Below are 13,399 nucleotides of genomic sequence, written 5' to 3'. Positions count from 1 at the left end.
CCAAATAATCCGCCCATCAAATCAACATTTTTAGTTATGATATGCGAACCCCAATGAAAAAGCACTATTATTAAAACTGAAAATATAAAAATAAGATCTTTCAAAATATTAAAGCTGCAGTCCGTAGTTTTTCCTCTTTGTCGCCATCTCTGTTCGAAATCTACAATTGCAGCTATTTGCGGAATTAACAACTTAAACAACTTTACGTGAATTGTGCCTCGGTCGGCACAGCGCAGAGGAATCCAATGTTTTGAGGAGAATGTGTGGCTGTCAGTCACCGCTCTGGTGTGGATACTGTCATTCAGAATCACAGATTATACTTTTTGAAAGTTTGAACAACATAATTTTCACTGGAAAATGTCAATTGAACAAGTAGATAACATCCACTGTTCTGACCAACTAAGAGGAAAAAAGCATTGCAGTCAATCGCAATGATTAAATCTAACGATCGCTTATCATATCACGTCAAATTATACTTATTAATGTTAACAACATCAGCATAGCGTGAAAATTATACTTTGTTTTCAAAGGGTTAATGTTAACAACATCAGCATAGCGTGAAAATTATACTTTGTTTTCAAAGGGTTAATGTTAACAACATCAGCATAGCGTGAAAATTATACTTTGTTTTCAAAGGGTTAACAACATCAGCATAGCGTGACTACATTTAATGTGTATTAGGGCTACCTGTAGTTTAGTTTCCATTTCTGTGCAATCTAATTTCTAATTGTCATATACCAACAAATGAATGTGGAGTAGAGGTGAATTGCTCCATCTCATAGCTAGCGCAAAATTATTTAAATTTACCATAATGCACATAGCAAAACGAGAAGGGCACAACAGAGAAAACTCTGTAACTGTATAAATTAAGCGAACAAGTGTGCTTCATTTACATAATTGAACCATTGAAATGTCTTGACCAGCAGAAAAAAAGCGGTCTCTGCGTCTGTTTTGAACCCATTTAAAACACGGAGTTCACGCCATCTTTCAAAAGACATTTTTATCCTTGTTTTCGCATGGGCTCGGTTGCAATCTCTTTTTTCCTGTAGCCACTCCGAGGGTGTGTCTCAATCCGCTCCCTAGCTCAGTAGTCAGGGCACTAATGAGGGAGTCAGCCCATTGACTTATGTCCTGATCAGTGCCCTGACTACTGAACTAGAGAGCGGATTGAGACACCCGAAAGTCCGAAGTCTTTTGCATTTTACAACGGGTGAATCTCCATTTGTCACTGGTGATTGTCGTTTGAACATTTCTGGATCCACCATCAAATTGATAAGTTTAATTGGTAACACTTTACAATAAGGTTGTATTTGTTAACATAGTTAATGCATCAGCTAACATGAACGAACCATGAACAACACCTCTGTTCAGCATTAGTTAATAAAAATCCAGCTGTTCATGGTTTGTTCATGTTAGTTCACAGTGCATTAACTAATGTTAACAAGATTTTAATAATGCATTAGTAAATGTTGAAATTAACATTAACAAAGATAAATAAATGCTTTATAAGTGCAGTTCATTATTAGTTCATGTTAACTAATGTAGTTAACTAATGTTAACTTACGAACCTTATTGTAAAGTGTTACCGTTTAATTATATCAAGTGCTGTGAGAAAAGGCTATAAATCTCCACCTCCAACATCCTCACACGCAATATAGCCTCCTAGCCGGGACACCTTCTTTAAGTGTACAGATGTGACGTAATGACGCAAAGACAAGCTTGAATTTCCCACAGAAATTCACCAGTACCACTGGAATTAAAAACATTACTACAAGCTTACCGTTGTAAATCGAGCTAAGGTAAGCAGGTAGTATTAAACACTGGCTGGTTATGTACTTGTTCAAATTGATTTTGGATCATTTTTAACCCAAAAAAGTTACGGACTGCAGCTTTAAATTGATAAATACTATAATAGTCAGAAGGGATATAGTGATTAAAAACAAACATTTCAAGAATATAGACAGAAAATGGTTCTGTCTAATTAAAATGTTCAGTTTTTGCTGCTTATTAGAGCATCTCCTAATATCTAGATTTTCTACAGTCTCCCTCATAAGGAAAGTCATGAATTTACTAGGCTGGTATCTTATGAGCGCCCTCCAGTCATGCAAGTACAGCTCATATATATATTATGAAGGGGAAAAGAGTCGAAAGACAGATTTCTGTTTGTGGCGGTCTACGTTTACATGCACCTTCATAATGTGATTATAATGAGATTTAGTAGCCTGGATGCCAGCCAAACTTATCCCTGCCCACAACATTTGAGGTCGGCAGTTCAGTCTGGACTCGATCCATTGGGGAGCAACTATGCCCGAACAGAAGCTGTTCGGACCAATGAAATTGTCAGGGCGGGCTTTAGACGATGATGGACAGATGATCAATAGTAATGTAATCATCCACATCATCAAAGGCTCTTGGGTTGAATTTGTTCTAATCCTAAACGGAGAACTTGTTCGTATATGCATTCACCTTTACTATTTCTCTCAGAAATGATGATCGTGTTGGTAAGTAAACTCTGTGTATCCTTAAATTCTTTTTTACAACACTGGCAAACATCGTTTACACTTACTTCTTCCAGCACGCGACAGGGGGGCTGTTTTTTCTCCGGAAAAAAGGCATTTACGGGGTAAAATGTGTGTTTTTTTGGCTGGGTTGCCTGGGTCTAAATATCACATAATTGGGGTCGCTTCAACCCGCAGACATGGAAAAACAGCGGACTTGGCAACACTGTGTGCAGTTGAGTTCTGTTGACATTTGACAACTGACGTTATGCATCGCTCTGATTGGTTGTAGGTCTATCCAATTGAGGTCTTTCCTGGTTCGGTTGAAACACGCCCCATAATCACAGCCCAACGGAGCAGTATCAGACTCATATTCTGACTAGAATTGAGTATGACGATGTCAGGCTAGAGATTTAGGCAATACTGCGATTAAATTTACCTCATGGAAACAATACTTCAAATAACCTTGTAATCCGAGCAACAATAATCGTAGTAAAATGCTGATTTTAAATCGCGATAAACATTTTAATTCACATCTATTCCACTCTGACCAAAGTGTGTATTTTTGGTGTGCTGAAGAAACCGTGCTGTGTTGACAACACTGTGCGACATGAATATAATGCAGTATATTGATGGTCGAAACATTTTGATGCCCAATAACAGAATCGGCAGGAAGAGCTTGGCCAGTAACACATGCAAGTCCATACCATATGTGCGTTCATTATTTGGGCTGTGCATTGAGGTATGTGAATAATGGCGGTATAAATGACCACAATTATTAGAGAATAATCAGAACAATGACAATTGCATGTAAACAGGAACGACGAGGTTTGCTAATGTCATGTAATCAAGCCCTTACTTTGTCTGATTATTGGATAGAAATCACATTATTGGTGCACATGTAAACATAAAATGTAATTTAAATGTCACATTGACTACATCAGGAATAAAATCTGACAGCAATGACATCATAAATTGTGTTGCCTTAGAACCAGAAACAGACAGAACCAGTTTTTGCAGTGAGAGGCGCCTTTTTTGAATAGATTTACTTATGCGCCCCGGGCGCCTTAGCGTTTTAACCGCCTGCATGAAGTTGAAAAAAAAAGATCAACTCTGAGCAGAAAAGCTCCCGACGACATCACGTTTTTCCCCCATTGTCCAATCGAATGAATGGAGAGGCGGGCTTTCCGTTGTAGTGACGGTTATCTTGATTAGACTGACAGCACAGTTGATTCGGGGGTTGCCTAGAAACATAAAAAAAAAAAACGCAGCGCACTGCTATTTTCTAAATTAAAAAACGTCAATCATAAAAAGGCAGTGCGGTGCGCCTCGCGTTTTCAAACCTGAAAAACACATTCTGTCTGATCGGGCCCTTAGAAAGCAGGTCCCCATGTAGACAGCAGGAGAGCTCACTATGTGTTAGAACAGAACTATGGACTACAGAAATAAGTAAAGTAGTCATGTAAAAACAAAGAGAAGGGTATATAAGACAACATTATTACCCGTCAGCCTGATGCATTATTGCATTCACTCAATAACGTAAATTACGCAAGAATCATATTCCCGCTATGACAAATAACAGCAGGAAATGGCCCAGAGGCTCATACATGTTTGAAAACAGATGACTGGAGTCACTACAGAGTGATGTTGCCGTTGATTGCAATAGTGTTAATGACCTAGCAGAGAGGCACCAATTAAATACTACAGATCATACTGAACAATGGTTTAATTACACATCTGAGTTTTTCCCTTTAAGAACACGCCATCAGAAATGTCTGCTTTTGTGGGAAATGAGGATATAGTGGTTTTGATGGAAACTCACCGTTGCAGCAACAGGCTCTTGAAACTCCGTACTGAGCTCATGACAAAACAAATGCAGCAGCAGACGCTCGCATCGCTGCAAAACACAAGAGAGAACAAGAAACTTAAAGGGTCTGCAGTTCTGGAAAAACATTAACTTTGTTGGAAAAGGTTTATAGATTAGATCTAATGCCCATGCTGGTCACTCAGGTTCACATTTTAGCAAAGTATTGTAATATTTTAGAGCCAAGCATAATCTCACAATATACTGTATGTATTTGCTTATATTATATAGCGTGTCATGTGAATTATTGGGATCAATTAATGACAAGATTCCTCGTAAGGAATCTTACTTGGCAAATCTACTAATCTGGAGTCAAGTAATAAGCTCCCTATTTTCGTGTTTGTTTCTCAGTGCGACTCACTCGTTGGTCCTCTGTGCTCATTGCGGTCTCACTTTTGTCCTTCTTACTGGGTGGATCGTCATCAGAGTTGTATTCCATCTCTGGATTTGTGAGACTTCTGCAGAACGTGCACATCCAATCTCCACTGCAGCAGAAGAGGGTACAACACATGATTAACACAAAAATCAGGAATTAAAGCCTTAAAAGTAACACGCCACTATTTTTGGAAAATAGACTAACTTCCATCAACATAACCAACGTGACAACGTGATCATTACGCAGGAATGAGAGTACAGTTCCTAGCCATATTGGCCTAGAAAATAGCAACAGTTCATTTTCCGTCGGTCTTAGTACACGATGTAAACTACAGAAGAGTCAAGTTTTAAAAAGGAAAAATATCGAAACTCTTTGGTCATTTTTTGCGCGAGATGCTAACGGTCTAATCAGATTCAATGATCTATGCTAAGCTATGCTAAAAGTGCTACCGCCATATCCGGAAATCGGCTGAATGGATTTGAAAACGGTAAAATTCAACTGTTTAACTCTAGGGGAGTTTTCAAAAATAGTGGCGTGTTCCTTTAAAATCTAAAGTGAACAGTTCCTACATGTTTGTTTTTGCCATGAACTCCATTTATAAATATAAGTCAAGGTTTCTGGCACCATAAACAGTTTTAATTGAGGTTTTCAAGAACATTTTGCACTCTCTCTCTGTTATGCTACTGACCACAATATGTAAATGACCTCAGTTATGTTTAGATAAACAAATATGTGCCTGAAAATCCTTTCGTCTCTTTCATCTGTTATACTACTTATAATGACGTTTACAGTTATTTATTTTTGTACTAATTTTGTTTTCCCAGGTTAAATGTAAGATCTAACAAAATAATTACCAACACAATAAAAAAAATTGTCCAGACCATCCCCCCCTGTACATGCCAACCCGAAGGTTGAAGCTAGCCAATTGACAAATCAAACTTCCCTTTTGACAAATAAGAGGTTATTGCACTAAAAAAAAAAATATCCTGTTAGTTTCAGAACTCAAAACTTCCTCGTTAGTCCAGCTTTTATTAAAACTAATCTCAGAAAACAACTTGTTTTGGAAATTTGGATTGTCACATTATGATGTAATAGTGTGACAAAAGCTATCCGATCAGTAAACATGCATGTGACCAGGTGTAAACAGGACCTTAGAAAATTATAAGACAACTTATCACTGGTGGTACAACCCTTGCTTCATAAAATAAAACATGACAACAATTTGTCATGTGATACAATTTAATTATACAATAATATGCTATTGATGGCATCTTAATTTTATGATGGCATGTAAAAAAAAAAAAAAAAAATTCTAATAAACAAACTAAACTACTCACTTATGATTAGAAATTCTAAAAAATAAAATAGATATTTTTAGATTTGAAATGCAAATGCATTATTGAAAAATTGTCACTACCTCAGGTGTCCAACACATTAACACCATTAAGGCCAAATGCGTTTCATCATCTGTATAATAAAGCCACAATCTTTACCTGGGCGAAGATTTGAGTGTTGGGATATGGCAGGTCATGTGGAAGACTTTAGGACAGCGATCACAGCACAGCAGTTCTCCTCCATTCTGACACACCGCACACCAGTCCTCATTCGGGTCGTCTTCCTTTCCTGCACTGGTCTGGCTGTTGGCGTTAGCAGTGCTCCCCCGCTGACTTCCATTTGACTCGCTGGTCCCGTTGGTTAGAGGTGCTCTGGAGTTTGGGTTCGTACAGGATGAGAAATGATCGCTCTGTGGTTCAGATTTAACATGTTCACCTAGTGTTCTTAAAATGTCCTGGACTGAACCGGTGGACACAGAGCCGAGGATAGGAAGAGGGGGAGTTAGGCTTCCTTCTGGGCTGCTCATCTAGATGAGGAGGAATAGGAACAAGAAAGAGATTGTGCAAAATTAATTAGCCAAAATTAGCCAGAAAGAACAGGTTTAGGTTCTTGGGACCCAAAGCGGAAAAAAACATTTTAGAATTTTGATTCACGTCATAGTTTTTGGGATATTTTTGGATCATATAAAAACATTTTACATATGAAACTTTTGTATTATTGTACAACACATGAAGTTAGATTCTACAGAGAAAAACATGTTTTTCATTCACAATTTAATGTTTAAGTTTCAGCTCATTTTCATCTTAAATTTTCTATTTTACAGTGTACTTACTATAGTAATAACAGTAAATTATGCATTACTACAAGCAACTAACCCTAAAAATAATCCTATAATAAGTACATTGTTAATTAATATTACGCAGTACTTATTTGTGTAAATATACTGTATAAAAAATAAAAATAAATAAAGGAACACCTTAAAATAAACAGTGCTATGTGTGGTTTTGTCACAACAAAAAACTTTCCAAGTCCAAGGAGGTTAAATAAAAGAAACAAATGGAAACATTTGGGACTAAGTGACGAGTGCAAACTACAAGCTCAAGGTAAATACCATGCAAGCATTCCGTCTGCCATCTTTACTGCGTTCTGTTTTGACGTTTGCTCCCGAATAGCTACACTCTTCCTCAACTCCCGGTTCCTGTTTGACCTTCACCTGGTCCACTGTCGTATTCCCCGTTACAGGTCTACCGGCTGACCCACAACTAAACACACGCAAACAAACAAAAGACACACCATAACAATTTTGCATCATGCAATGTCTCAACAATACAATAGCCTTTGATCAGATAAACAGTTCTAAGCTATAAATAAACAGATGGTAAAAACACACAATGCTGACCTGCCCCGACTGCCCGTGCTCGATGTGCTGGACGGACGAGCTGGAGTGTGAGAATTAGATAAACCTAGTGAAGAAGAGACACAGAGAGCATGTTAAAGCGAAAAAAAATTTAAGTTAGCAGACATTGTTCTATCTGAGGGCAAACACCAATCTGAATTATATTTCAGTTTTAACCTCTTAACCTGCGCCCCTATTTTTGAGACTTTTCTGAAAACGACATACCCAAAAGAAAATGTGTGCAGCTCTTAAACCCTATGGTCTATATTCATAAATCAGGGGCCAGTTGCATAAACTAAGCCATTATGTTAAGACTTAAGATCTAGTATGAGCCACTAGCAGTTAGGCAAGTGGCATTCAGTCTTACTTTTCGTATCAAATTAGGCCAGTCTATGTTTTTATGTAACTAAATTATGAACAGTCTTAAAGAAAAAAATGTATGTCTAATTTGTAAGACTAGTCTTAACGGTTTATGCAACCGGCCTCTTTTGACTCAGATTGGCCAATAGGCTTTAAATATCACCTCATAAACTGTATAAACACACCCTAGCAACCATTTAGAGTACCCTAGCAACCGTATTGCAACATAAAGAAGCCATTTCTCAGCTCCAGAACATCGTATGTCAACAATGATATGGGAGTGGGCTGTTTTGTCTCGGGTGACTAACCAGTACACACAACCTAGCATTTGAGTGGATTTATGCATCACAGTAGCATCCGAGTGGATTTTTTTTGCCACGGCAAGCACTACTCACATTTTCTTCAGGAAATGTACATTATTTTAAACTAGACACTTGAAATGTTGCTACCCAAGAGTCATAACTCAAAGTAATATGGGAACAGAGTAATATACATGTAAATGACTCCCGTTTTTTTATTTTATTATTCACTTAGGGAAAAAATTATGAGGCTTTAATGTTAAGGGCCTGAAAATAACCTAAATATAAAACTGAATGTCTAATCATGTTATGATTCAAATATGAGGATGATACTCTCAGAAATGTAGCTTCTGTAAGCTTTTATGTAAAGAAAAGTCTAGGCGTCCTTTCAAAAAGGCCATTTATTTCAGAACATTTGTAATTGTAAAAAGTAGTTTTTCATTCAAATAAATCTGCAATAAACTGCTAATTATAATGGATATACAGTTACTGAAAAACTAAAGCAACAATTTACAGAAATTACAAAGTGTAAAAAACTCATTTAGTTGATAAGAAGTGCCAGTCATAGAGTCTGCAGACGTAAGCACGAGAAATATTCACCAATACTGCGCAAGATAATGCCTTTTGATTGGTTAATACATCCATCAATCAAACCTTTGTTGGCAAGGCATTGACTGCCTTTATCCAACGAAAACCATGGGCGCAATGATTGACAGCTCACCAAGCCTGAAATGCGCTTCCTGGATATGATGCATCACAGGAAAGCCTGTGATGGAAGGAGAGAGACCTGGGAGGATTCATATTACGCAGAAGAGACTATTCTTGCAGGGGAGTTCACCAGAAACTGATTAGAATCGATATTTAATTGAAAATGGACATGATTGATTACTCGAACTTAAAACGTTCGTGCAAACAAAGGAGGATTTTTTTTTTTGGATTCAAAAGTGGGATGCATTTTGAAGAGTGGACCCTTACTCTGACATGTATGCGAGTGTTTATTGGTTTCGTCCGATCTGATCTGCACGAGATGAAAGATGAGTATTGCGTTTGTTATGCTAATGTTTAAATGGCCGGTCCTCTAGCATTTCATTTAACCCTTTCCTCTCTGGTGTATTTATTGCAAAAACAAGTTCAGAACATGAATCTTGAGTGTTTTAGCTTTCAAATGATGCATAGTTTGTGATAGTTGATTGAATATTTTGTATAAAACGAAACTAAATAAAAGTACAGACATGTCACTTCCGTCAACCCCCCCCCCCCCCCCCGTTAACAAGTTAATAATGCATTCTCATGTTCTCCAATAGCCACAAAGTGCTAAATTAATCCGAATTTTGTAAAATTGCTAAATAATATGATTTCATAAAACTTAATATATGATGAAGAAAATTGCTGACATGACCATGAAACTTTGGATGCCAATTATGAGTAATAAGAAATTGCATTTAATGACCCTCATTTATTTACATTTACATTTATGCATTTGGCAGACGCTTTTATCCAAAGCGATTTACAGCGCACTTATTACAGGGACAATCCCCCTGGAGCAACATGGAGTAAAGTAAATGCATGAGGCAGAATGATATGAATAATATTTGAAATGTTTACAATGTTTAAAACATGAGTTTATTTGGAGCAGTTAGAAAACTGCTGCACTGCAGATTTTATTGCCTTTCTATATACGCTTAAAATGTCCTTTTTTGAAACAACAACAACAATCGAGGCAATCAAATAACCATGATGTAATAATAGTGAAATGCATATATATATGCTTGATAGAGTTGTTGGTGAGATTGGTTGTGTGGTGAGGTAGTACACCATTTGGCACGCATTAATGATGGCAGTGGGGCTAATTCAGCCTTAGCCCCAGGGTTGGTGCATATGGTTGCACTGGAGATTAAGCCATACGGAACCAGAGGCACTGAGCATGCATTAATGGTGCCAGCAGAGCCAGAACAGCCTTAAACCCCGGGTTGGCACGTATGGTCAGGTGGGAGTTTCAGCCATACGGTACTGAAGGCACGAAGAGTTTGGCATATATAAATATTATACATATAAAATACTGATATGCATGAATATTTCATGACATTATTTAAATGTATGCTAATCTACACTGACATTTGGATGCCAAACAATGTGTGTCAAAAATTCATGTCAATGGTCTGTTGCGAAAATTGCCACATGTTGAAGTACCTGATGAACCTGGGGAATGTGTAGAAGGTCCCGGTGAGGGATTGGTGGGACCAACAACAGGATATGAACTAGCAGAAATATATCGACTGAGGAGGTTATCCAGTGTGCTCGAACCGGCATCTTCAAGCTGGTGATTATAAAAACAAAGTCAATTTTTTGCAACACAACAGCCCTAAAACAATTCAGCTTTGTCTTCGCTTTGGTTATGAAGCATCTGTTATATGAAGAACAATAATAGCAGATCCAAGTATAGGGATTGTCTTTGTCTCGTTGCCCTAGGTGCCTTAAACTTAATAATGTTTAGAACCTTTTATTGCATTTGGGCCCAAAAGTTATTAAATTTAAATGCTTTATTACATTCAGGCCCAAAAGTTATTACATTTAGGTCTTTTATTACATTTCCACCCAATTATTAGATTTGTGCCCTCATGATCACACATTCAGGGGTTTGAACTTACAACCTTTTGGTTACCAGGCCAGATCTATAGCCACTAAATCTCACCACAGCATCTAATCATCAGTCATTCTAAGAAAGTGCAATAGTAAAGTTACCTGAATAGGAGGGATTTCAGGCAGGCAGGGCAGGTTTTCAGGGTTGGTGACTGATGGTATGAGCTCTATAGGGCCGACAATTGGACTGGTGGGGCCACGGTGAATATGGGCATTGGCCATACTGGCACTGGTGGGACTGGTGGGGTTGGCAGCACTAATGTTGTGTAGCGATGCCACAGGGAAGGGGCCAGCATGCCCAGGATTAGAGTGCTATGAGGGGGGAAAAGGGAAAGGTGTTGAAAAACGGCAAAAATCCTTTCATACAGCAAATACATTTACTAATTTCTGAATGTTGAATATGGTGTGTATACGAGTCCTAAGTGAAATGCAACACCATTTACGGTTTTCTTTTTTTTCTCATGCAACTATTAAGAAAAAATATGATATCCAGTCTGACATCTGAAAAGCTAAAGTCTCCATATTAAACACACTGCATGGTAAAATAATTACAATATGAATAATGTGTTAGCAGCTCCAAGAAATAATTACATGCTAATGAGAACCATATTTTATATTACTCACTACTTACTCAAATAATGACACTATAAAATGTTAAAAATAGACATTTCAAATTTATTAGTTTAATACATAATATATAAACAATTAATTTAATACAAAAATATTATTTAAAAATATATAAAAACACAGTTTAATATCAGTCCGACTGTCCCATATAATGGTTATATAATTGTTATAGATTCTACCTACAGACAAATGACTGTTTAATATGCAGCAATTCATATTTTTTCATAACTAAAGATTCACATCTCAGGACAGAGGATAATATTAAAAACCTGCCATGTTATTTCCCGGTAGTCTCCAGTGATTGACTGTATGTCATGTGACTTACTGGAGCCTGTCACATGCTTTGTTGGTGTCAATAACATAAATGCTCACTCACAATAATTGCTGACACTCCAAGAAAGCTGGCTAGATTAAGCATCTTACATTTTTTTCACTTCTGTTCTAATAGAAATCAACAACAGTGAAGGAGAAGAGAGTGATGTTTTTTGTCATGTGACCTGCTGGAGTCTCTGCACTGACCTGTCTCTGAAGTTGAGGCTGCATCATGGGATACGGCTGGCCATTAAGTCGAGGTTGCGCAGAAGCCATGCGGTTCTGCGCTGATACCATGCGCATGTGATGAGGCGGATACATGTGGGATGAGCCATTAACCCCGCCCCTCTGGAGAGCCTGCATACTAATGAGCCTCGGAGGCTGAAAAGTCAGAAAGAGGAAGAAAATACGTCCTGGTCCTCACATGAACAAATCATACAATCAGGAATAATCACTTTGAATGCTGATAATTTCAAAATCAAGAAATATTTATAAGAATAAACCAAATATAAATCTGCTGACATACACTCACCTAAAGGATTATTAGGAACACCATACTAATACTGTGTTTGACCCCCTTTCGCCTTCAGAACTGCCTTAATTCTACGTGGCATTGATTCAACAAGGTGCTGAAAGCATTCTTTAGAAATGTTGGCCCATATTGATAGGATAGCATCTTGCAGTTGACGGAGATTTGAGGGATGCACATCCAGGGCATGAAGCTCCCGTTCCACCACATCCCAAAGATGCTCTATTGGGTTGAGATTTGGTGACTGTGGGGGCCATTTTAGTTCAGTGAACTCATTGTCATGTTCAAGAAACCAATTTGAAATGATTCGAGCTTTGTGACATGGTGCATTATCCTGCTGGAACTAGCCATCAGAGGATGGGGACATGGTGGTCATAAAGGGATGGACATGGTCAGAAACAATGCTCAGGTAGGCCGTGGCATTTAAACGATGCCCAATTGGCACTAAGGGGCCTAAAGTGTGCCAAGAAAACATCCCCCACACCATTACACCACCAGCACCAGCCTGCACAGTGGTAACAAGGCATGATGGATCCATGTTCTCATTCTGTTCACGCCAAATTCTGACTCTACCATCTGAATGTCTCAACAGAAATCGAGACTCATCAGACCAGGCAACATTTTTCCAGTCTTCAAGTGTCCAATTTTGATGAGCGCGTGCAAATTGTAGCCTCTTTTTCCTATTTGTAGTGGAGATGAGTGGTACCCGGTGGGGTCTTCTGCTGTTGTAGCCCATCCGCCTCAAGGTTGTGCGTGTTGTGGCTTCACAAATGCTTTGCTGCATACCTCGGTTGTAACGAGTGGTTATTTCAGTCAAAGTTGCTCTTCTATCAGCTTGAATCAGTCGGCCCATTCTCCTGACCTCTAGCATCAACAAGGCATTTTCGCCCACAGGACTGCCGCATACTGGATGTTTTTCCCTTTTCACACCATTCTTTGTTAACCCTAGAAATGGTTGTGCGTGAAAATCCCAGTAACTGAGCAGATTGTGAAATACTCAGACCGGCCCGTCTGGCACCAACAACCATGCCACGCTCAAAATTGCTTAAATCACCTTTCTTTCCCATTCTGACAATCAGTTTGCAGTTCAGGAGATTGTCTTGACCAGGACCACACCCCTAAATGCATTGAAGCAACTGCCGTGTGATTGGTTGATTAGATTA

General features: G+C 38.3%; 1 protein-coding gene across 2 annotated transcripts in view; it reads right to left on the bottom strand.

Moving 5' to 3' along the window:
- trim33 (tripartite motif containing 33) overlaps nucleotides 1-13,399 on the bottom strand; it is a 31,760-nt gene that overhangs the window by 2,768 nt on the left and 15,593 nt on the right. For both annotated transcript variants that reach the window (XM_079826956.1, XM_079826957.1), the window contains exons 10-17: nucleotides 11,915-12,088; nucleotides 10,871-11,080; nucleotides 10,319-10,445; nucleotides 7,473-7,536; nucleotides 7,185-7,335; nucleotides 6,232-6,599; nucleotides 4,724-4,847; nucleotides 4,321-4,395 (exon numbers count right to left, since the gene is read on the bottom strand). In XM_079826956.1, coding sequence (XP_079683082.1) covers nucleotides 4,321-4,395; nucleotides 4,724-4,847; nucleotides 6,232-6,599; nucleotides 7,185-7,335; nucleotides 7,473-7,536; nucleotides 10,319-10,445; nucleotides 10,871-11,080; nucleotides 11,915-12,088 — 1,293 coding nt within the window. The remainder of the gene's footprint in view (nucleotides 1-4,320; nucleotides 4,396-4,723; nucleotides 4,848-6,231; nucleotides 6,600-7,184; nucleotides 7,336-7,472; nucleotides 7,537-10,318; nucleotides 10,446-10,870; nucleotides 11,081-11,914; nucleotides 12,089-13,399) is intronic.

This window comes from Gobio gobio (genome assembly GCF_949357685.1).
Source record: "Gobio gobio genome assembly, chromosome: 10".
In the NCBI taxonomy this organism is placed as follows: Eukaryota; Metazoa; Chordata; class Actinopteri; order Cypriniformes; family Gobionidae; genus Gobio; species Gobio gobio.
Note: the sequence above shows the minus strand (reverse complement) of the source record. Positions and strands in the feature narration are given on the sequence as shown.